This window comes from Eutrigla gurnardus, assembly GCF_963514095.1.
Source record: "Eutrigla gurnardus genome assembly, chromosome: 3".
NCBI classification, from domain to species: Eukaryota; Metazoa; Chordata; class Actinopteri; order Perciformes; family Triglidae; genus Eutrigla; species Eutrigla gurnardus.
In genome coordinates, this window is record NC_139917.1 from 9,033,639 (window position 1) to 9,057,264 (window position 23,626).

The 23,626-nt window shown below is 40.8% G+C and overlaps 1 protein-coding gene across 1 annotated transcript in view; it reads left to right on the plus strand.

Moving 5' to 3' along the window:
* Positions 1-23,626, plus strand: part of grin2bb (glutamate receptor, ionotropic, N-methyl D-aspartate 2B-b) — an 87,978-nt gene that overhangs the window by 7,678 nt on the left and 56,674 nt on the right. Inside the window, exon 2 of the mRNA XM_084005307.1 lies at positions 9,041-9,724. Coding sequence (XP_083861433.1) covers positions 9,041-9,724 — 684 coding nt within the window. The remainder of the gene's footprint in view (positions 1-9,040; positions 9,725-23,626) is intronic.

The window sequence follows — 23,626 nt, forward strand, 5'->3', positions numbered from 1 at the left end:
CAGATTAGATGTATGGAAGTGTTCAGCATCATTCAGTCATTGAAACATATTTCTGTTGTGCGTTTCGTTTGTTTCCACTGGACTCACAAAAACATATTACGTTAAGATGTGATGTGCTTTTGTGTTGAAAACAGAGCTGGTTCAAAATCACAAATTGCCATTTTTTAAATTTTTTTTTTTGCCATGCACACTCTACAGGCTACATAGATATCTAACAAATGGTTTGGTTGGTGAGCAGCAGCCAGAAAGGGCTTGTCATGTGAGAGGATCCAAATTAATTCAACAAAATGACGCAGCCAGGTGTGGAGGACTTGCTTGCAGGCAGTGCAGCTACAGGTGCTGGCAGAGGACTTGGGGGACTGCAGAGTTCTTGGGCCAGTGTAAGGCCTCGGGTAATTAAGAGGAATTATAAAACAGCCAAAGTGGATAGCTGCCTTTCATTACAACTAGTCTCATGAGTCTCAGGCGCCATAGGCATGCTATCAAAACCTCAAGAGAGCTGTAGCCGTTGAATGCTCAATTCTGCCACCAGTGAAGTAGTAGACTGAGAATGAGGATAGAAAAACTCTAGTTATCACGTTTCAGCTTTTCAAAGAGTCCAGTGAAAGAAACCTGAGGAAATATACTATCAGCTGAGACTGAAGAGAGCCTGTGACCGACTCATACAGTATATATATATATATATATATATATATACAGTATGTATGTATGTAGGGGGGACCATATTGTATCAGACTGAGTTATTATGAAACCCCTTTGAAAAAGGGAAAAAAACCTGCGTATCTGACGTGTACTCCTGTGAGATACGTGAGACATGGTGCTATAAGTGCTATGTAGTGGTGGTCCAGGCTGTAAAGAGCCCTGTATTGCTGCAGCGAGGGACGTGTCACTTTGCTGCTAAATTAAGTCCAGAGCAGGAGACATAACCTCAGTGGAATAAATGGCTTCAATGAGGTAATGAAGACCCCCGAGGATAGATGGAGCTTGCCTCAATCCTGCGTTTTCTTCATCCCTGTGCCTCTGAGTGTGTATATTTAGTTGTGTATAGTTGCGTAGGCATGTATTGTATAAGTGGTGTCGCGTGTACGTGTGTGCTCTCTGTCTCGGCCAGTTTATTTGCCTCCGCTGAAGAAACCATATAGTGTTATTTAGAGAGCTGTGGCAGCCTCAATAAGACGGTGGAGATCTATAGCTTGTCTCATTATAAGTGCAATTAGCAGAGAGAGGATTCTTGACCGGACCAAGTGCACTTAATCCACCCAAGACCCTCTTCAATAAACTAGTGATTTTTTTGGTGCCATTCTGGCTCTTCTTTAACACAGTAGCGAGGTGGCGGCTTATTCAATGGAGAACACTATAGAAGATCACTCAAAGACTCATAACGCTATCATGATACACACTGTTGGCTACCATCTTATTTGTTCCGATATGTGAACCTATCTGTCTTCTTTTGCCTGCTCCGCTTTGCTGCTAATTCTATAACAGCATCTCCATCATTCTCTCTTTTCCCCTGCTTCTATCATCCCACCCTTTTACTAAATTTAAAATATTTAAGCATCCAAAATAATCTCCATGAGTTAAAAAATTCAGTGGGTGTGATATTCTGTTTTTTTCCTCATTGGCAGTAAATCCCCTGAAACGACCAAATCAAAAGTAAAAGCCTGACATAGTTTATTCCTCTGTGCCATACACCTCCATTATCTTAAAAAAACCCCATATAACCACACTTTTAATCGGAAATGTGTTCCTTCATTATAATAAAAATAATTTATTTCTAGGCAATCTCAAAATAATCGTCGTGCTGCCTTTTGATAATCACAAGGCCACCAAATGTGTGTTAATCCACAGCTGAAAATAGTCCCCAACAAATGCTCTATTTACTTTTTTTTTCTTTTTTTACAAATAAAACTAGATATTCATGAGACGTTTTTAAAAGATTTACCTCCATAGAGAGAACAAAGGTGCTCGGTGCTGAAAGCCATGGACAAGGTGGTAGAGTTGGAAGGTATTGAGGGACGTACTAAGTCCTTGTTCTGACTGACTGCCAACACACTCCAGCAAGAAAACAAAGGGTCATCCAGCAAAAAAGATCAATGTTTGGCTCAAGTTTTGCCGAACTGTAACGCAACATCATCTCATGAAAGAAAAAATAATTGCAGCCATAATAATTTTTCTTGAGTTGTAAAATTCTGTCTAAGAGGGTTATGAATCAACGAATAGTGGTTTGGCTCTCAAGAGGTTTGAGACTCAAGGATCTGTTACTCAAACCTGTCTGGATCGTATTTCAGGGCGCTTGCACATTGTTTGTTTGTGTCTTTGCATGTGATTTGCTGATAATGATAAGAATGTGGAAGGAAATATTGAATAACACCACCCTCATCACTTAAATATGATTGAGTGTTCAACAGCAGCATGGTATATTTTTATCCAAATCTGACAATGACGGTATAGTCGGTATATTTTGCAGCAGACTCACAGTGACAGTTGATTTTATGAGAGTGAATTGAATAATTACAGAGGAAGTAAATAGAACTGGTGCTTACTTCCACCACTCCTGCAGGGGAGTCATTATAGCTGCATGATGTCTGATTACCTGAACACAAAGTCACACAGCTCTGACAGACTGACTGTCATTCACCAAAAAACATCACTAGTCTTTTGGTGCAGGTGGTTTAAAAATCTGGACTGTTGGCTGTGCACTCACCAGCAGCATTTATTGAAAAGATCAAACAAAAAGCAGTGGGGGCTTTACTCTCTTCATCTTTTTTTTTTTTGTCAAAGATACAGCTAGAATAGCATGTTTGGCTTTGACCCATATGATGCTGTTTTTGAGGAAAGGAAAACAAAATGTGAAGGTAAAAAGTCATTCCTCTGCTCCCTTTCTTGTATGAAGCACCGGCATCACTGTTTTAATCGTAGCTTCTTACTGTGTTTTCACTGGACACTGAGGCGTGTGAGACGGTTGCTGACCTGCTGCAGTGTCATTTAGGTTAATTTAGGTCGGTGTGTTGTTTTTAAAAGGGCCCTTCAGCTGGAGAGATGCTGCATATGAAAGACCAGGCACCATTTCACGCTAGGATTATTCTAAATCACATACTAGCACCAGATAATGCCCTTATTTTGTCAATTGTCTACTCTTTTAAAGGCACAATGTGTATAATTCATGGGGACATATTGGCAGAAATAGAACAATGTGTTTTCTTAAGTGTATAACCACTTCAAAAAAAGGATAGAGATAACGTGTTTTGTTTTTCTTAGCTTAGAATGAGCCGTTTATATCTAGATACGGAGCTGCTCCTCTTCTTTCTACAGTAGCCCAGAGTGGACAAACCCAATACTGCTCTAGATAAGGCCATCCGTGGTTTTGCGTTGGCAACCGTAGTTCTCCTACATGGTTGGGACCAAGAGAAGTTTCATTTGGTTGCGATCGACAAACCCGGCGCTAGATGTCGCCAAATCCTACACACTGCATCTTTAAATATAAAAGCGGTCGTATATTCACATACATAAAGGTGAATGTGTCTGAAAACGAGCCTCTATTTTGTAATATAAAGTACATTTTGCAACTGTAAATGTCAAACATTTTCACCTGCTGTGCCGTCTCTCCAGGGGATAGCTAAACCTTATAAATGAAATGAAAACACACACAAACTCTCCAAGACTTTTCTCTTCCACGGTTGTCAAGTCATATTGAACGCATATTGTGAAGCTATAGTAGTGTTGAAATGCCTTTTTCATAATTTGTTAAATTTGTTTTTATTTATAAATCACCTCGGATGTAGTGTGTGCTTTAGCGGAGATAACAAAAGTACCACTCTTACCTGTAACTGACCACCCACTGAATATAAATGGGCTCCTTAATAGATATGCCTGTCAGCTTATGTTATCCACAATGCCTTTCAAATGCTATGCCGCGCAGCCCACCACATCAAGTCTCCAGGGATATAGTAGAGCCCGATAATGATGGCCTACGTATGTTTTAAATCGCGTGGCAGATTCAGTTTTAATGTCTCTCAGGCTGCTGCCTCCAGCCCCTGCAGTATAAACACTCTGCCTGTAATCCCCGGTAATATTCAGGGAAAAACATCTGACCGTTAAAAATACACACATATTCATTACAGTGGAGGACGAGTTGATCCAGGCACATGCTTCATGGCTTGATTGATCTGTGTGGAATCTTTATTGGCAGATTGGAAGTCCACGAGTGTGAGCGCAGGCAGTCACGCGTCTCAAGCAGCTCTGCTTATACTATTGGTGGCTCGTGATCAATGCTCTTCGTAAATGTTATGTGTGATATGACGGATGCCTTCGTCTTATTGGCATGATCTGGCTTCACCCATAGCCTGCTGCATGCACACGAGCCTGATTGTGTGTGTGTTTGTTCATGTAAGGCCACGTCTATTGGAAAAGCAAGCCATATATATGCACATCAGGAGGTCCAAGATGTCTGACCCAAACAGTGCTTGATCTCCAGTGAATACACTCAAACCGTCGGCGGCCAGCTCGGTGTTCCTGCATGTGTGTCTTTATCGGAGTGCTGGGGTTAAGTCATGTCTGCAGTACATTACTGGACACAAGCAACACACATGTGGGTGTTAAGTGCAGCCATTCAGTGCCACTCATCCATGATTTCCCTGCGCCGTGTATGTTATTATAATTGCTGTGTGAGTGCTGTAATGGGCACATGAGAGCACATAAATTCATATGTCAACTTTGATTTGTTGACGCAGTGATAGATGGTTTACTTTTGTTCTATTATCCTGTGAGTATATGATCCGCTCTTGACACCCTCCAATTAAATGTTATTAAGTGGGGTATGTTAATGACAGCAGAGATGTCGTATGATAGATATTATAGATATGTAAGTAGCTCCGGCTCAGCCCGTTTTGCTGGCTGGATGCTCCCTCCATCGTGTTATTTCTGTTTATTTGCCCGTAGCTCTTGCTGAGATTCATTTTTAATGTGAGGTACACTACAAGGCGGAGCAGTGGATCATGTCTATCTGCAGGAGTGCATTAACTTACCCAGTATGTGTGTTACGTGGGTGTGCGTGCACATGTTTGTGCGAAGGCACCGTGCTATTTATTTAATGTTACGAGCCTTTTATTTTTTTGTCAGCGCGAGTTGACGCAAAAATATGCGCCAGCTTAGATAAAAGCAAATTGTGTATTATTAGGAGAGGGCACGCGCTGCATGTAGTGCACTGCATGAATTAATGCGAGCGTACAAGTTGTGTGTATCTTCCTGTCCATCAGGGTGTTATGTGGAGGCATATTTGAATTGTTACTATGGAAACCGAGCACTGCTGTTGTACAGAAACACATATCCGTATGGGTCTCCGTCTCTCGCTCACTCTCTCTCTCTCTCTCTCTCTCTCTCTCTCTCTCTCTCTCTCTCTCTCTCTCTCTCTCTCCTCCCTCATTCACTGTCACATATTTTTCTCTAATAGTTTCCCTCCGGTCGTAGATTCATCAGCCCTTCAGAAGAATTTCCATCCTTTTTTCTTTCCTCAACACACTGTGGATTGAATACATTTCCTTCTTCCTTGCTTAGTTTTCCTTTAGATTTCCTTAACCTCCTCCCCACCCTGACTCTTCCTTAAGCATCCTGTGCTAATCATGTCCTCTTTTCATCTTTCTTTCTTCAGCTGTGTTGCTCTTCCACCCCTCCCTCCTTCCTCTGGGTTTCTTATTGCTGTTCCTTCCTCCACCTCCATCTCTTTTGTGTATGTCTCTATTTATTCCCTCCCTCGCCCCACTTCTCTCTCCTCTTCTCTCTGCTGCCTTCCTCCCACTCGTTTCCTCCTCCTCTCTCTCTCTCTCTCTCTCTCTCTCTCTCTCTCTCTCTCTCTCTCTCTCTCTCTCTCTCTCTCTCTCTTCTCTCTCGTCTCCACTGTGGCGACCCCATGGAAAATGTACTGTTAGTTTACAATTAGCATGTGCACCTGCAATTGAGCCTGACAAACCTCTGGTAATTAGACCTTTTAGACAAACAGTTTTTTTTAATGTCCTCCTCTTCTGAATTTCCACACTGTTTGGGCCTCTCCTCCCTCTGCACGCCCTGTTCCACAGATGCCTCCTCGCTTTCTGTGGTTGTTTTCTATGTCAGATTTCAGTCCTCCTCACAACTTCTCCCTTTCCCTTTTGTTTTCTTTGGACTTTTTTTTTGCTGCTGACTGGATCAGCGCCTGAACACACGGGCAGCTTGATAAATAAAAGATAAGCGAAGGTGTTGTATGAACTGAGAAGAGGAACAAGCGTTGTATTCTGCCTTTCATTTTTCCCTCTCCTAAAGTGCTCTTCCGTGCTTAATTTATAATATGAGCATGAACATATACTCATTAAGATTGCAAGTCATTATCTTTGCAGAAAATATGTCAAAATCTGTCTCCTAATACACGCACACACATACACACAGAGTGGAAGAGTAAGAAACGACAATTTTCACATCAGCCTATGACTAATTCTGTTTCCCCTGCCTGTCACCACCCTCTGCTTACATGTTTCAGTCCGCCTTTCTCTCACTTTTCCCCCTACATCATTTATCCTCTATACTCTATTCCACTGCTCTTTGTACGGCTGCTAATAGAGGAGCAGTAAATAATAGCAATAATGGTAAATAATGGGTCTGCAGTCGACTGCAAGGAGTAGCGAAGGGTCTCAGAGGGTTGGAGGGTTGGAGGGAGCAACAGAAAGTAAACAGGTTTGGAGGGTAAACGGAGAAAAGCAATGGAAGTAGTGTTGGGGGGAGCGATAGAGGATAGAGAGACAATGAGAGAGAGAGAGAGAGAGAGAGAGAGAGAGAGAGAGAGAGAGAGAGAGAGAGAGAGAGAGAGAGAGAGAGAGAGACTCAGTCGAGCCCAGTCTAATGGTCACTTAGCCTGGCGGCTAGTCCATGAAGCTGTGAGGCTGTCAATCTGTCAAAATGCACCCAGTGCTGTCCTGACTCTCTCAACACACACACACACACACACACACACACACACACACACACACACACACACACACACACACACACACACACACTCTCTCTCTCACTATCTCCTTCCTGCTCTGTCTTTGATGTGTGCCACAGGGTTCCTCCAAGGAAGTCACAGCGCACTATAATGGATTTGGCGTTGTAACTTGATGCTTTATGAGGGCTTACAGGCCTCTCTCAGTGTGTGGTTTGATACCCCGCTATGTGGGTCACTTGGTCTGGCAATTAAGGGGTGGAATCATCTGTATTTTTGAAGATTCTGACCGATACTGGAAAAATACTTTTTATCACTATCATCCATATTAAGATAGAGCCGACAGTGATGGCATAATTTCATAATAGTTTTTTAGTATGTTAAACATGCTCTCCCAATATGGATCCATCAGATCAGAAGGTAAGAAATGAATTAATGTATTAATTCATTTTCTGCTTCAATCCATGTACTGACTTCTGCATCCATGGCCCCACAGAGCATCATACTAACGTGTACTGTAGGCTGCAGAATATGTATTGACAGCAGCAACCAATGGAGCCCCCAGCAAAGAAAATAGCAGTCCGCAGACTGTTTGTCGATTTCCACCGCTGTCATGTGACTGGATAGCGTTTCTACATCTCCTTGTATGTTACAGCATGTGGGCACAAGCAGGGACTTCATAGTGCATTTCAGGTGTACCTTGTGAACTCTCAGAAACTTGTTCACACTTATTGCTGTAAAGTAACATCGTGCCATCAAGTAGATCTTCTACTGTCTGTTTCACAGTTTGTTGCCAATTGACTGGTGAAATAAGTTATTATTATTATTACAAAATAAATTCATTATTTAAATTTAAGCATATACTGTGGCACTTTAAACAATATTATGCTTGATACCATGTAGTTTCTCTTTTCAAGTTAATTTACCTGATTTACAGATAACTCTTTCGTGTAAGTCTACGGGAAAAACATGACAGTGATTCTGAAAGTCCAAATTCTACGGTTTGGCCACGATGTGAAACTGTCTTTAATGTCTGGGCTCTTCTTTGGGGCTCGGGTCACAAGGGCAACGTGGAAGATCAAAATGGCCACCACTCTGATCATCTAGTTACATTGATTTGAGTGGGAATGTCCCTTTTAATAATAATAATAATAATAATAATAATAATAATAATATGTATGTTCATAAACAGACTAACTCGGCCACTAGTGTCAATTTACTGTCTAATCAAGGCTGGCAACAGGAAGCAGATCAATATCAGGCGAGGTGGCAACGGGGAAGCTGCCCAGGACGCACGTTGTGTTTGTTTACCAGAAAGTCCATGTGTTTTAGGCGGGGTGACGAGATGAGACGTGGCAGGGTTATGCCTGATTTATTCTAGAGCAGGCCCCTCTTGCACATGACAGGGACATATACAACTACGGTGGATTTTGTTGTTGACACAGTTAAAAGTTGTTGAACTAAATCCCACCTCCCAGCTCTGATGTGCAATTTCAACTTTTTTCAGGAGGTGCACAGCGTGTCTCTGCACAAGCGTACACAGAAGTATAAATAAGGCGTTAGTCTCAAAGAAAACCAAAATATCGCCAATAAGGCAACATTTTGGATTTGAAGTAGACAAAAGAGGTCAGCCGAAAAACTGAGGAGGTAAAACGTAAACACTGCAGGACTCGCTACATGCTCATTCATAAGCTCTCAGTCTCATTACGTTTTACTAGGGATCGGCTGCTGAGTCTAGTTTTATACCTAATGGTAAAATTTGGTAAACCAGTCTGGTCCGGTGTATGATTTAAAATCAAACTGGTTTGAAAATGTTTACACTACCCAACTATAGTTGTCAGTGCTCTCTGCTGGACAAACTGTGTGATGGTAAGTTTGTAAATCACGACAAATGCATCTTTGGCATTTCTCGTTTGTTTCCTTTTTATTTATCAGCCAACACATAAAACAACCTTGTGGATATATGTCTGATGTGCGAATGTTGGCAGATATAGATCCACCCAGCAAGTTTCAAGGTTGGACTCGTATTTTTACACTATGTTTTTGTTTATCATCTCTCTGTCTCTGTTTCCCTGTCTCTCCCTCCAGGGACGGCATTTACACTCCTCCACAATGCTTGTCAGCCTCCACCCTTCTCCCTCCCGTCTTCAGGACAAGCACTTCGACTCCCCCTCCTCTTCCCCCCATCCTCCTCCAGACCAGTCCTCTCATCATCCTTATTCTCAGCCTCGGCTGACCCTGCCCTTCCTCTCCTTGTACTTCTCTCTGCTCCTCCTCTCAATTCTCCTCTTGCCCGTCTGCGAGTCTCGCAGGGGTGGAGGTCCAGGTACGGGGCCTGGAGGTGCCCCAGGGGGGCAAGGTGGCCAAAGGGGAGGCAGCACACAGAGGGGCGTTATCATCCCTCCTCAATACTCTCCTGCCTTACCAGCTCTTCCCCCAATCAATCCCAAACTAATCAACTCCCTCAGTATAGCTGTTATCCTGGTGGGCAACTCTAGTGAAGTAGCCCTGGGGGTTGGACTAGAGAAAGAGGACTTCCTCCACATCCCTTACCCTCCCAAAGTCGAGGTGGTCACTATGAATGAGACCGACCCAAAGAGTATCATCAATCGGATCTGCGCACAAATGACGAGGAACTCTCTGCAAGGCGTAGTGTTCGGAGATGACACAGACCAGGAGGCCATCGCTCAGATCCTGGACTTCATCTCTGCCCAGACACACATTCCCATCCTGGGCATCAGGGGAGGCTCCTCCATGGTCATGGCTGCCAAGGTAGGAAAATATCATCATATCATTTGACTACACTGCATGACGATCAGAGAATAGACAATAGCAATAATTACAATGATGTTTCTTGGATGTGAGTTATATATTTATTATTTAAAAAAACTTTCGCTGTGGGTCTCTGGATTCAATTTAACAGCCACCTCCAAGAACTTGGAAATACATGTTAACTGGTTTGAAAATAAGATTCACTGACAGAAAGCAAATAGCTGAATAATTTATTTCCAATATAATCTACTTGGTTTCTCTGTGACTCATCCATTAATGTCATCATCATCGTTTTTGCGTCATTTAAGATAAAAAGAAAAGGAAAGAAAAACATACTCTCAGACTTTTTTTAAGGCACATCAGACTCCCACCACCCAGTGCTGCTTCTCATTCTAACCCAGCCTCTCTGTTGGTTGATTTTACTGTTAATTGACCTCCTCTGTGAGCCTGACGCCATATTGAAGCTCCTGACAGTGAGTCGAATCACTCTGAAAGGACTCACAGCGTGAAACAAAGGAGTACATAACAAGTAAAAAAAAGCCATCAGTGCAATCGGGATACAAGAGATTTGGCACAAATCAGGCCGCACGAGGAGAATCTATCATCCCGAAATGGAACAATAGATTTGAAATGTATCCTTAAATAACGTCACGTTAATAGGCTTTGCAATGTTTAAGTCCCACAGAAGAATGACAAAATCCATATGACGCTGAGGTTGGGTTTTTATAGGCTTTTGGATGCAGCCTACTTCTGGAATGAGTCCTGAAACCTGGAAGTGAGTTTGCATTTTTGCACTTGGATTTTCTTAATGGGTTTTTGGCTAGATGCCTGAAATAAGTAAGAGATGTTGATGTTTTGTTCAACAATATACAAGACATTAGTAAATACTGCTCTTGTTAATTTTGAAGCTTTTACTTTTATTTAAAAGGGTGGTTTCTACAAGTGGCTAAATGAGACTAAAAAAACATCACCATGCCGACAAGAGCAGCCTGGTTGTGTAAACTCGCGCTCATGTGACTGTGGTATAGTTCATTTATAGCCTCATGTTTGCTTTTTACCAGTGCTGAAAAATATCATAAACTTGTGTTTGCCACAGATTTTATTTTCTGCAATAATCCAACATTTTTTTTGAGGGAACCAGTGCGATGCTAACTTCAAGGGTTGGCCTTCGAACATACATCATCACTGCAGCACAGATTCTCAGCAGTTGTCTTTCTTGTATGAGTAATGGCATCTGTAACATGCTATACGTCCAGTGTAGTTTTATTGTTTCATGTTGAGTAGGTCCAAGATATAAAATATAGAGTTCTTTCTATACCTTTAGGGAAATTAAATGTTATTATTATTGTATTAATCTGATTAGCTCTTTCTCATGGTCTTCATAAGCATAAGGAATTTGCTTAACCTCCACGTAGTTGAAGTAGAAACACTTCACTTCACTCAATCTCTAAACTAAAACACATTAAAATGAAATTACAGCAATCCCAAAAAGAGTAATCAAATTCTCAAACACATATTTGTCTTTGGCTCATGAATTTGTAAAAACAGCACACTTAACAGAGTGAAGACATAAAATAAAAAAGCAGTAAGTGCAAGAAGAAGAAGCAAAGTGCATCATGTGTGTTACCAATCATGTTCCTTCACTGCTTGTTATGTCAACAACAGTTGGAATTAATGTGAAGTTATTATTCAGAAAAAAATCTACTGATTTCAAACAAGAAAATCCTCAATGAGCTTTCACAAAGTACAAATGCGTTGCGTTGTGGAATGTTTGTCGGTCACCTTGGTACATGTTACACGTTACCGAGGAATTAGTGTCGTCATGAGACGTACAAAACCAATAGATGGTAGAAACTTCACTCTTTCCTCCTGTAGAGAATCTGATAGATATTAGAAGATCTCACTGCATAAAAAATGCATGATAATTAGACAAAGCCAATTCTTGAAATTACCATAGTTAAAGCTTCGGCATTAGCGACATTTGTGTTTAACGTGAGGAAGGTACCTTAACAAACATATTTACCAATGCATTATTAGCTCACTGAATGCCCTTATTACAACAAACTGGCTATGCTTGATAAATTGCAGCAATTATGTTGGATAACACATAAAAAACAGACTCATAATCTGGAAATCTGATACGCCACCTTAACTTGTTTTTTCACAGAACGCTTAAATCAAGGCTATCTCTCAACCTTAATAAAGAAATAATCAAAGTAAAAAGGTCAAATTCAAAGAGAGTTACGTGAATGCCCCCACAGCAAAGCGATGATCTTACAGCTTTGTGTCAGAAACCTACAGTACAAGCTTCTTCTCTTCTAAAAAAGAAAATCCGATGGTTGACTTGATGGAGGCAGAGATGACTGGAAAAGAACAATGGAGGGATGTTACCGTAAAGAAAGGAAAGAAGGAGAGATTAAACAAGTGTAAGAGAGAGGAGGGGGTGGGGTGAAGGTTATGAAATAACAACTTGTGTGGGTGTGAAGGAGGAAGAGGATTTTTCTCAACATATGATTACCACATTTTACGGCTGACAGAGGGCATAAACTGAGTGACAAGAAGGAGAATGTACTGTCAACGAGAGTGTGTGAGACATGTTGAAGCACTGCTGTGAATAAATACAGTCGTTTGAGGGAGATTCTTTCATCGCAATATAAAATAGATAATAGAGATCGAAGTATGACCTGTTTAACTTCCTCACAGTAGCGCTGAGCAGCCATCAAGTATGGACTGAGGCAGCATATTTTGTTTGATAAAAACATGTTTGTGAATTTTGAAAATGATTGCATCCATCTTTTTTCAATAAATGTTGACTTTTGGACTGAGGACTCCGCATCGCTCGCTGTGTTCGCATTTAGGAGAGAGGAGAAGAGAAGGTAGACTATTGCACGCAATGTTTCTGTAAGCTATTAATAATTCAAATCAATGTTATGAAAGAAGCTTTGAACTATTTGGTACAGCCCTAGCTATGGGATACAGATACCAAAATCGCAAAGGCATATAGACCATCCAAGCCGTCTCCCATTATTTCACTGGTTTGGCAGCAGGTTGGCTTATATGCTAATGTTGCTAAGTTGATCAGTGGTGTGTACCATCACAAAGTAGTCTACTGAGAATGCCAGATCTGTGGTTGCTGCTATTTCTAATTTCGCTGAGCCACACCACAACGCCCTGATTGGATCGCCTACTGGTGATTAAAAGTAACCAAGATCACCCAACTCTACAGCTGAGGCCCTGCAGCACATACGATCTGTGTGTGTGTGTGTGTGTGTGTGTGTGTGTGTGTGTGTGTGTGTGTGTGTGTGTGTGTGTGTGGCGGGGGAGGCTGCATTAGACATTATTTGATGGTTAACACAGTTCTTCAGGAAATCTGTGTGGATACCGTTGGCATGGCAACCACTTGCTTATATATTCCTCCCTACATACTGTATAAAAGCAGTAACAGAGCAAGAGAGAAAAGAGCTGATTATGACTTAGTCTGACAAAAGCAGTGCTGCATGAGGAAAGGGTTTAATGCCCAAGTGGAGGTGTGGGGGTACGGTTTTGCATAGATGAATAAATAGATTAAAGCGTTAAAGCAGAGGTGGAAACATGGGGAAAAGAGGGTCAAACATAAGGTGGTGAGGCTGAGAGCGAAGGATGGAGAAGTAAACTGTATTTCTCTGTGGTGAGGTCGTGATTTTTGGTGCTTTCTATGTTTTATTTAATGTTTTATTTATAGCTTCAGTTACACAAACCAATAAAAAAATCAAAAACCTTCACCTGCTATCCTTGCATCTACTGTATATCCACAAGTAATGTACAATACTGGAAGAAACTATTGATTTTTGATTCATTTGTCAGAAAATGCCAAAAATGTAAGCCGTTAAAATGCAAATATTTTTTTCACAAAAACAGTCATAAACATTGCAGCTGAAACAATTAGTCAATTACTGTAATTTTTGAGTTGATCAACAGAAAATGTATCAACAAAGATTTTAATTAATTTCTCATTGGAACATGTACGATGTATGTTGTCACTGCAAGTCTACGAAAGAATGAGTGACTGATCAAGTAGTCAAGTCAACCCTAACCACTTGATTTCTCCCCATCTCGTACTGAGCAATTTGATTTACCTCTATTAACAATATTGAACATGCATGTCCTTTATATGGGATCTTTAAACCGCATTATTTCGACATACTTCATAGTCTCAATGGAGACGGTGAGACCAAGTACACCCTCACTCCTGGCTTTGTTTTCCTTTCCAGTACCCGATTATACTGAATCAGTGGCAGATGCAGACCAGGTCCATTATGCACCAAACAATTTGCGTGCTTCCATTTAGCCGATAATTCACTCCGTGCCATGTGTCGGTTTTGACATAATAGGCAACGGAGTTGGCCTCGGCCAACACTCGACTCCAGCTCTGGAGACTAATGAGGTCTTTGCGGTCCATTGTTGGGACCTGCTGCTGTGTGTGTACGTGCTTGGTGTGGACAGATAGCGCATGCTGGTGTTCAATGATAATAGCCTCTTTGCCTGTTTTTGGGGAGATTACAGCTGTTGTTTTCACTGCAAACAAGCTACCTAGAGGCGCACAGCATCCCGATACCATTTTGCATAAACGGTACGTCTCCTTCAAGTCGACTCCCTACTCCTGGGATTTTGTCATTCCACTCAACACTGCCTACAAGTCTTTTAACCATGCAGCAAGCTTAAAGTTCTTGTTTGTTGAATATGAATCCCTCTGGGTTGAAACCTTCTTTAGTTGTAAAAGTAATGGATGGTATGGACTGCAACAACAAACTGTCAGTGAAAAACTGATTCACCACATCTTGAGTGATCACTGCAATGATACACCCTCTCTATCTTTAAATAGGCATCATTTGGGCAGAAGTGTGTGAGGCCTTCTTGTTAGACGGACATGGCCATGGAAGTAAATGATTTTGCTGACTTGTTTGGCCACTTAGACTAATATTATCGGACATCAACTAGACCAGCTAGTAGTGATACATACTGGTCCTTGCCGATCTGTCGCAGCCCACATGATTGATGGAGCCAAGGGTGCACTCTGTTTTCTTCCTATTGTTTCCATTCCAAATTTGTGGTTATATGAGTCCCCTCCTTTCATCCTGTGCGCACCATGTATCCCATTATGCTTGCTGGTTGTACATGAAGGGATAATGGACTGCCTCGGTAATGCCCCCTTTTGCAATTAGGACAAATCCCCAAAGAGAGGAGAATTAAAGAACTAATTACGATAATAAACTACAAATATGTACGTGATACAAAATGAACACCGTAGCCACTAGCCGAATGCTGGTAAGATATCCAAGTGGCTGGTCAGATGTAAATATTCACTATCCAGTTGGCCAGTAGGAAAAAGTAAGTTAATTTTGCACCCTGCATGTTGCACCTCATGAAGTTGTTATCTGAAGTTATTCTATTCAGTATTCTGCCACTCCCATTGATCAGTCTCAGAAATTACATTGACGGCAGGGTCTGCTCCATTTCTGCTGCATAGCTCAATGTAACTTCCAAAGCTGATGCTGGCATGCTCAAACAACAACAATATAGCTTGTTTACAAGAGAAAGGAAAAGACTTATCAAGCTAGAGCTAATCTAAATTTATGACGAGACAACTTCTGTAGATTATTTTATTGGACATGGAATTGGACTATTTTGTTGGCACATTCAGTGAACAAAATGATGGGACTAAAACAACTTACTTGCTCCAGTAATGATGACTTTAATCATAATGTCCCTGTAAAAATAATCCAATTCTTTAAACACACATTCTCACATATCTATTTTCTTGGCTTTGTCGTACTTTTAACCCTTTAAAAGTCCAACAGATGGAGCCTGGAACAGGGAGAAAATCGGTCCAAAAATAAAATTCCTTCCATTGTGCGTCATTCCTGTGGTCGTCTGACAGCTAAATGTGAATACTGTATGTGAGGACATGAAAGCTAAAATCAAAAGAGCTCACACTAATCTGTTATGTCAGGAAACAACAAAGCTTTGAACTGCTTCTCTGTCAGTGAATGACAGAAGCGCCCGGAGTTGTGTTCTTGGGATGTGTTTGGTGCTTTAGTCCAATCAGCCACGTCTCCTAGAAATTACATTAGGGGATCACCAACGTCAGCAGGGCTTGTCCTCTGGGGATCATGAATATCTGTATAAACTTTCACGACAATTTCAGTCTGGACCAAAGTGGTGGATCAATCGGCGGTCAAACATCACCATCCTTTGAGTTACTGAAGTAAAGGAAACAGGATGTCATTCGATATTTAAACAAAACCCAGATCTTTCCCAAACCTTGATGAAAGGCTTTTTGCTGCCAAACCACAACATATACAGGAGGACAAAAACATAGACATTTCTTCACTGGAAAAATGTGCCTGTCAACAAAATCCCTGCAGCAATTACTTCTCCTCTCCTAAAAGAAAGGCAATTTGGGAAAATAAATTACTACTATATACAACAGATGCATCGATCAATCAGCTGCTGAATGAACACGGCCGATCAGTTTGATATTAACTATATTTTGCCGGCATGATAGGTTTACGTCGGCACAACATGTCGTTAGTGTGAAAGTTCTTCGTCACAAGTGAAGAAGACATAAAGCTAGTAATTTAAAAATAAACCGTGGAGAAAGAACCTTAAAACATTGAAACAATTAACTTAATTAAATTGTGATTCATTCCCATACACACGCTCAGAGTAATGGCTTGTCCTGCTTTTAACGGCACTAACAGCTAAAATTCACGGAGGTTGCATTGACTGCGTTCAAACCACTCACAATTTAATTAAGTTGATGGTAAATTATATACATAAAATGATATATATTTATACACTGTGTAAATTGTAATTTTTGGCAACAAACTTAAGTAAATACAGATGTTTGAAGGAGATTTTTCACAGGAAAAAATAATAGATATTAGAGAGTGAATTGTGACCTGTTTTCTACATAATTAGAATGTCATGTTTGTTTTTTGTTTTGTATTTGTTTTCAATCAAGGCAAGTGTTATAAATAAAAAATACAATAATTTATATCTTGGTGTCAATTATAATTATAAGAAAAAAATTGTGTCTGCCAAATTGTCTGGCATCAGAAATCAGAAGTGGCCAACAATATTTCAATTGGTTGGCATCCACTACTAACTTGAAGGAGACGGCGGCGTGAGTTCACATCTCTCACTTCTCCTCGTCGCGTGTTGAAATCTCGGTCAAACAGTGAAGCACAACAATGCCACTTTCAGCGTGGCTCATTACTGCATACACAGTGCTCCAATCTTACGGTTTGTTTACAGCAGCAGCAACAGAGAGCGCCGTACAGCAGGGTTCAGTTCCAAGGTTGTGGAGCGAAATGCTTCAAGCCAGTGCTGCATTATGGGAGTGGGCCAGTGAGATTGTTTTCAGAGTGCTCCCACGATGAGATGCATTAGCTCATCATACTGTCCTACACACACACACACAGGCACACACACACACAGAAAATTCTTCCTTCTCCGTCCTCATCAAGCCCTTTTTGTCGTCCTTGTCTCACCTTCTCCTCCTTCTCGTTTCTCATGCTCTGTACTCAGCAACAACACCCTAAACTGTTCATGAGCGTGGTCCCACCCTCACCGTCCCATGAATCACGTCTACACTCACACAAGGAGCTTTTTCTGCACTCCAATTTTTCCTGATACATTTCTAGATTTTAATTGTGCCCTTCAAATGGGCTGCAAATCCTCTCGCCTCCCTTTTCCTCTCTGTTTTCTCCTTCTACCCCCTCGTCTTTCTCTTCACATAATGAGCTCGTTTAATCAGCGGATGTGCTGTGCGTGGACGGGATGAGTAATTTTGGAGATCACAGGAGACTACTCTGCATTGCACTTGGTTACAACAGGTTGTCAGAAGGCTTTGGGAGCCTCGTTTGCCGTCTCCCTGCCAGCAGTAACTATCTGGCCTTTTAACATTCCCGCATATGGGGACTAATTAACCAGCTAATCTTATTATGTAAGGTAAAGTTGGCACATTATTCAAATGAAATGAGATTAAACTTTTGTGATGCAGAATGACAGCAGGGAGCTACTTTATTTGATTCCCCACTGTATGATATGTTTGAGACAAATTCAGTTTAGACTCATTTATCACAGGGATTGTCCTCACAAAAAAAAACAACCGTATTTAGCGCTGGGTCAAATGTCAGACTTATGTTTGCTTTAACGATCGAGGACTTCTGGTGGACATTTGAAAGTGGCTGTTTTTGATCGGAGGCAACGGCAGAAGTAGTGTGACGTAGAGAAAAAACACCTCCTCTTTTCCAGTATGCATTGATTATATATGTATTTATCTTTTTACTATGATCGTTCTACATCTAATCAGATAGTATTTCCTCACACAAACTACAGCAGTAATTCCAAAATGTAACCCTGCACAAATACATTTTTGGGCCACTTGGAGACAGTGCGACCAGCTGTAAATACAACATTGTAGAGGTGTAACGATTAATTCGATTAAACGATGAATCGATTGTCAGTCCTACTGATTCAACTAAATCGATCTGCTAAAATAAATAAATAGAATGAATCGTTTTGGCTTCACCAATAATTGCTACAAATGCGTTTAATCGGATGAATCGTGATTCTTACTTATGATTAATGTTTTAATACGTTTAAGACACTCTCTCCCCTGCCAGCATGTAGTCTATTGAAAAATGTTAAAAATAACTGAGCATTACATTTTTGTATTCAACATCAAATATTATGCAGGATTACTTTTTTATAGAATAAATATGTTATATAATTAATTCTGTGGTCTTTTTTCACCTTTCAGAAGAATACAGATAGTCTCACTCGCATTATTGCATGTTTATTTCATGGATATAGAATTTTGGTTACAAGTTACTGAATGGAATCATGGTTTACAGAATCGAATCGAATCGTTCCAAAAAAAAAATTGTCCTTGAATCGAATCGCCAACTACTGTATCGTTAATCGTATCGAATCGCTGTGAAGCCAAAGATTCACACCCCTACAACATTGCCATATTATCTATTGCCTTATAAAGTTGACATAGTGGACATCTTAGTTGCTTATTTACACATTCAGCAGATATGGATATGTTTCTGGTCCACTGATGAATCCAGTATTTTCTCTCCTTTTTCAAGTAAAGACTTTTGCGCAGGAAGAGGGCCGACTGTCCTGACTCCTCTTGGCCCAGAGCAGCGTCTGAGCTAAATTGTCCAAACATTTTCTGGTCTCCCAGTAAATACACTAACGGGAAAATGGGGAAAGTAGTACCTTCTAGGCATAAACTAGAAGAAGCTGATACATACAAAATCTAGATATCCCTACATAAATATGTAAATATGTTAAGAGTGGCTGCAATCAGCTCTGGTGATTAGCTTCATAGATTAACTTTGCAATCACCAAATTACTTGCTTTAAGATATTCTGTTTGCTTAAGCAACGACAAATAGTCAAATTCCATTCCTTCCTTTCATGAGGCTGTTCTGGCAGACGGACCCCCGGCTATTTCATATTCCTTGGGCTGTAGTGAAGTTCAAGCTACATGCAGATTTGAGAGATGCACGGGCACCACAATTAAACCATGGGTCAGCTGGGCCGGGTGATAAGAAGTAAGTAGTATTGATTTAAAGCGGATGGTTTGCCAGTGAATTAAATAATTAATCATTAATGAAGAATATATCAATTATGGTGTATCCTTTAAAATGTGACCATAGCAGAGATTAGAGAAGACATGCTGTCAGCTGCCGCTCTGAGACGCTGCACACGTTAACGCTCATAGAACAGCAGCAGAACTTCATTGATTATTTCAGGAGAAAAAGTTTAGTTCTGTTTCCTCTGTCAAGTCCATGCATCATTCATCATCAGCACACGCTGAGTCACTTGGTTAAATGCTGCTCTCCACGGGCACGCCTGGATCCATCAGGTTTACAAATATTGGTTGCATTTAAGGTTACTTGTAGTTATACCTTAAAAACAAGCCCATTTCTCAGAATTCCTTTGATACTATGCTTCTACTCCTCGGATAGAAAATGTCTAATTTTGGGGAAAAATATTAATCCTTACTACGGAGCATCGGTGTTGTTGTACAATATATTGATAGTTTTTAATCCGTCCGTTCCATACAACATGAATGGTTGATGCCTCTATGTAATAATTGTTTTTTTTTTATGTGAAAGCACTCATGAAAAATCAGTTCTAAAAAATATATATTGACGTGCAAAAAGAAGATCGCCTGTGTGTCCTTTATACGTAGTTATTGCAAAAATATTGATTATAGCAGCTTTACCATAGTTGTGACAAATAAGAAAAATGGTTCTATCAATCTTCCTCTTTTCTTTAACTGTAATTTAAAAAAAGACATGTTCAAATGATGCTAAGTACTTCAAATGATAAATGAATTCCGATAATCGAGCACTGATCAGATTGAGTGATGGATTGTTGTGTTCTGTGTTATTCTGTTTATGTGCCGGTCATAGCGGCTGTCTGTGTTGGTTTAAAATCACAACATCAAGCCAGTTTGCCAGTGGGATTGAACATATTAATGCTGACATTTGTCCCGGTTATATCATAGAGCATTTGCCCGGTGCTCAATATTACAGCTGTTGCACAGTAAAGAATAAGAGAGAGTATTATTAACAAGAAGTATAATAATAATAACCCATAACTAATACATAGTACAGTACCTTTGCTATAATTCCCCCTGTAGCACACTATCCATGCACATTAAATTTGTCACAGCTTCCAAAGCCTCGCTCTCAAGACTCCCTCGGAAAGTTCAAGATGACCCTCCTACAGTTTCCCGTATTCTGCATCGTTAGGGGTTCAGACATAAGCGCCGTGCATGGTGATCTTTCACTGTATTAAATTAATTTATTTCTGAAGCTGGACATATTAGACGGAACTCTGGTGCCATCTGTCATGACTGAGCTTCATCATGTCGTGTTTTTTTACGTTTAGGGAATACAGAGAGAGAAAAAAAACAGTCAGCTCGAGATAAAAGATACAAAGATAAGAGCCGATGAGGGGAGGAAAAAAAGTCACTAATGTGGTGGTTTTCATGGTTTTGCATCAGACTGAGGAAAGGCTCTTAAAAATAGAGAGCCGGCTGACTTGTGGGTATTTAATCCCAAACAGGCAGAAAGGTTGAGTTTGTTCTAATTACATGGAGCTGGGGAGGGCAGTCATTTACATTCATCAGCGAGCCTCAATTTGTTGTGACTGAGATAAGGGAAGAGAGAGGAGCATTAGAGGAAGCAGACACATTTTGTTGCAGAAGAGAAGTTTTGTTCTTATGTCAACACGATCCCAGTCCAGAATGGGTCCAGAGTTGGTCTTCGCCCATCATCATTTTTTTTACATTAACTCATAACATTGAGGAACCTTTTTGATTCTTTTTTTTTAATTAAGAATAACAGTCTGACATGTAGACAAGAAGAATCAGGGATTCACGTCAGTTAGTCGGTGGAAACAAGCACTGATTTTCATTTTACTTTGCCAAATGATTTTTAGAAATGTGCTTAAAGGCCATTTGTGTGTGTGTGTGTGTTTGTGTGTGTGTGTGTGTGAGCGAGTGATGAAGAGCGGGAAGTAATATCTGTTGATGACAGCTGGTGAGTCTCTCCAGTAGCAGGGGCTGACACATTCGGCTCAGTGGTCTTTATCTGCGGTGAGAGTGACACCCATTGAGTGGCACCTTCACTGTTCACTCACTCTCTTCCCTTTCGGGCAGATGCACATGCGTCTGTGTGGTGGTTTTTCCGCCAGAAGCTCTATCTCCCAGTGGAGACCACCATTTTTATGCTACACTTCAAGATCTGAATCGTTTTATCCATAAACAATAATTTAACATTAATTTTGAATGGCTGCAGACCACTGGAGCCTGATCCTTGCAGTGTGTCCAGTAATTTGGGCCCTTGTTGGTATATTTCATTCCTGCCAGAGATCTACAACATCCTTGTAGCGATTCTGGAGCCCACTAATTTTTCAAATAGTGTCTTTAGCCTTTGTGATGGCATATACATATATACATACACACACACACATGCAATAAGCTTTCCTTACTAAATCTCATAAGGTGTTGCAACAATATTGTAGTTGACACCAAGACCTTGAGGAACAGTGCAAAAAAAAAAAATCCATGCTGTGATTTGGTATCTAAGACTTTTGACATTTCAGATTTCTGCAAATATTAAATTTGTTCAGCAAGCACTTCTATTCTGGAAACTGCTCAGAAACCCTGTTTATGTCAACCTAAAGCCATACATCCCCCAAATGTCCTCCGTCACTCAGTTTAAAATCTCTGGTGACGAACGTCATCACACATAGAGATGCACCGATACCCGGATCGGATATCGGCTCAGATATTGACCAATTAGCTGGATCGGATATCGGATGAATGAGGCCGATCCAGCATTCCGATCCAGTCATTTCATTTTTATTAATATCATACACAGCAATACAGTTACAGCGATCTAGTCACTTCAATTCTAGGTTTGCAGCGCTGGTTACGTCATCACGCACAACACGCACAGCAGCTAGTGACGAGCAAACACAGAGCAACATGGAGCAAGCGTCAGTTAATTAAGCCATTGTTTGTTGGGTTTCAGGCAGCTGCTACATTTTATATTACATTTTAAAATATCTGTTTGCAGTGCACTTTACATGGTTACAAGTGTTATTTATTTCTTGTTGCTGCTAATGTACACTTTGTTATTTGTTAATAAATAATATTAAGTACATTTATATCTGTGGCAATGTCACATGACAAGGTATACGGTTCATTCATTCAACAGTAGTATCGGATCGCTATCGGGTATCGGCCGATATGCTCAGCCCAGGTATCGTATTGGAAGAAAACTGTATCGGTGCATCTCTAATTACACATGAAGAGAATTAAGCTCATTGGATCCTCAGCTTTCCAGTCATCACCATTTTCTGCAAACACAAGACTGTTTAGGCAATCCAAAATGCAGCAATATTCAAATACACCATTTTTAGTATAGGCGAAAGTAAAACATTTATACTGCATGCAAAAAGGCTGCATGGTTTATGCAGTTTATTAACAAACTGCAATGAGCATAAAGTGGGCGTGTCTGTAAAGGGGAGACTTGGAGGTACCCATGGAAACCATTTCATTCAGATATCTTAAGTTGAGAGACCAGTTTTCCCTCGCTTAAATGTATCCTAACTTTGAAGGGTGATTCAGGCAGCGAGTGTGACTTAAAGACTGAGCCTCTTAAAGAATATATTGTGGGAGGGGACGGCCGGTGATCCCGTGGGTCTCAGAGGGTGGATTCCTCTCAGGTGTAAAACACACAGTGTGCACAGCATGGATTTGAGGTGTCTTACATCATTGGGCTGAAAGGCATTCAATGTTTCCCCACAAGATTCTGTGAGTCTATCGTGGGTGGACCTCAGACCCTCTACTGGGATCTGGGGGTACGCTCCCCCGGAAGAAAAGTTTATACATGTTACGGTTAAATGCATAAATCTGGTGCAATAAGGAGGCTAGATCGACAACAATTTAATGCTCTTGTTCTAGCAGTGGTGGAAAATAAGTATATTTAGACTAGTACTGTACAATAGTTATAATCCAACGATCTGTTTTTTTGCATGAGTTTACTTTTAACTTATATGAATTGTGATGACAGGGCAAAAAAAGTCACACTCATAATGCATGGCAAAAGGAGAAAGAAGTCCAGAAAAGTGGCGGCGTCCAGGCGAGGCTATCAGCCGTGAGCCTCTTTCACCCAGACTTTGACTTTCAGAGCCAAACTAGAGCCGGGCGCTGCGCACCGCTGTGAAGGATATGCACACAGAGAGTGCCTGCCAGCCCACCCATTGAGAAGTGTAAAAATATTTTCTGTCATTATAAAAGTGTGGCGGGACAAAATAGACTTTG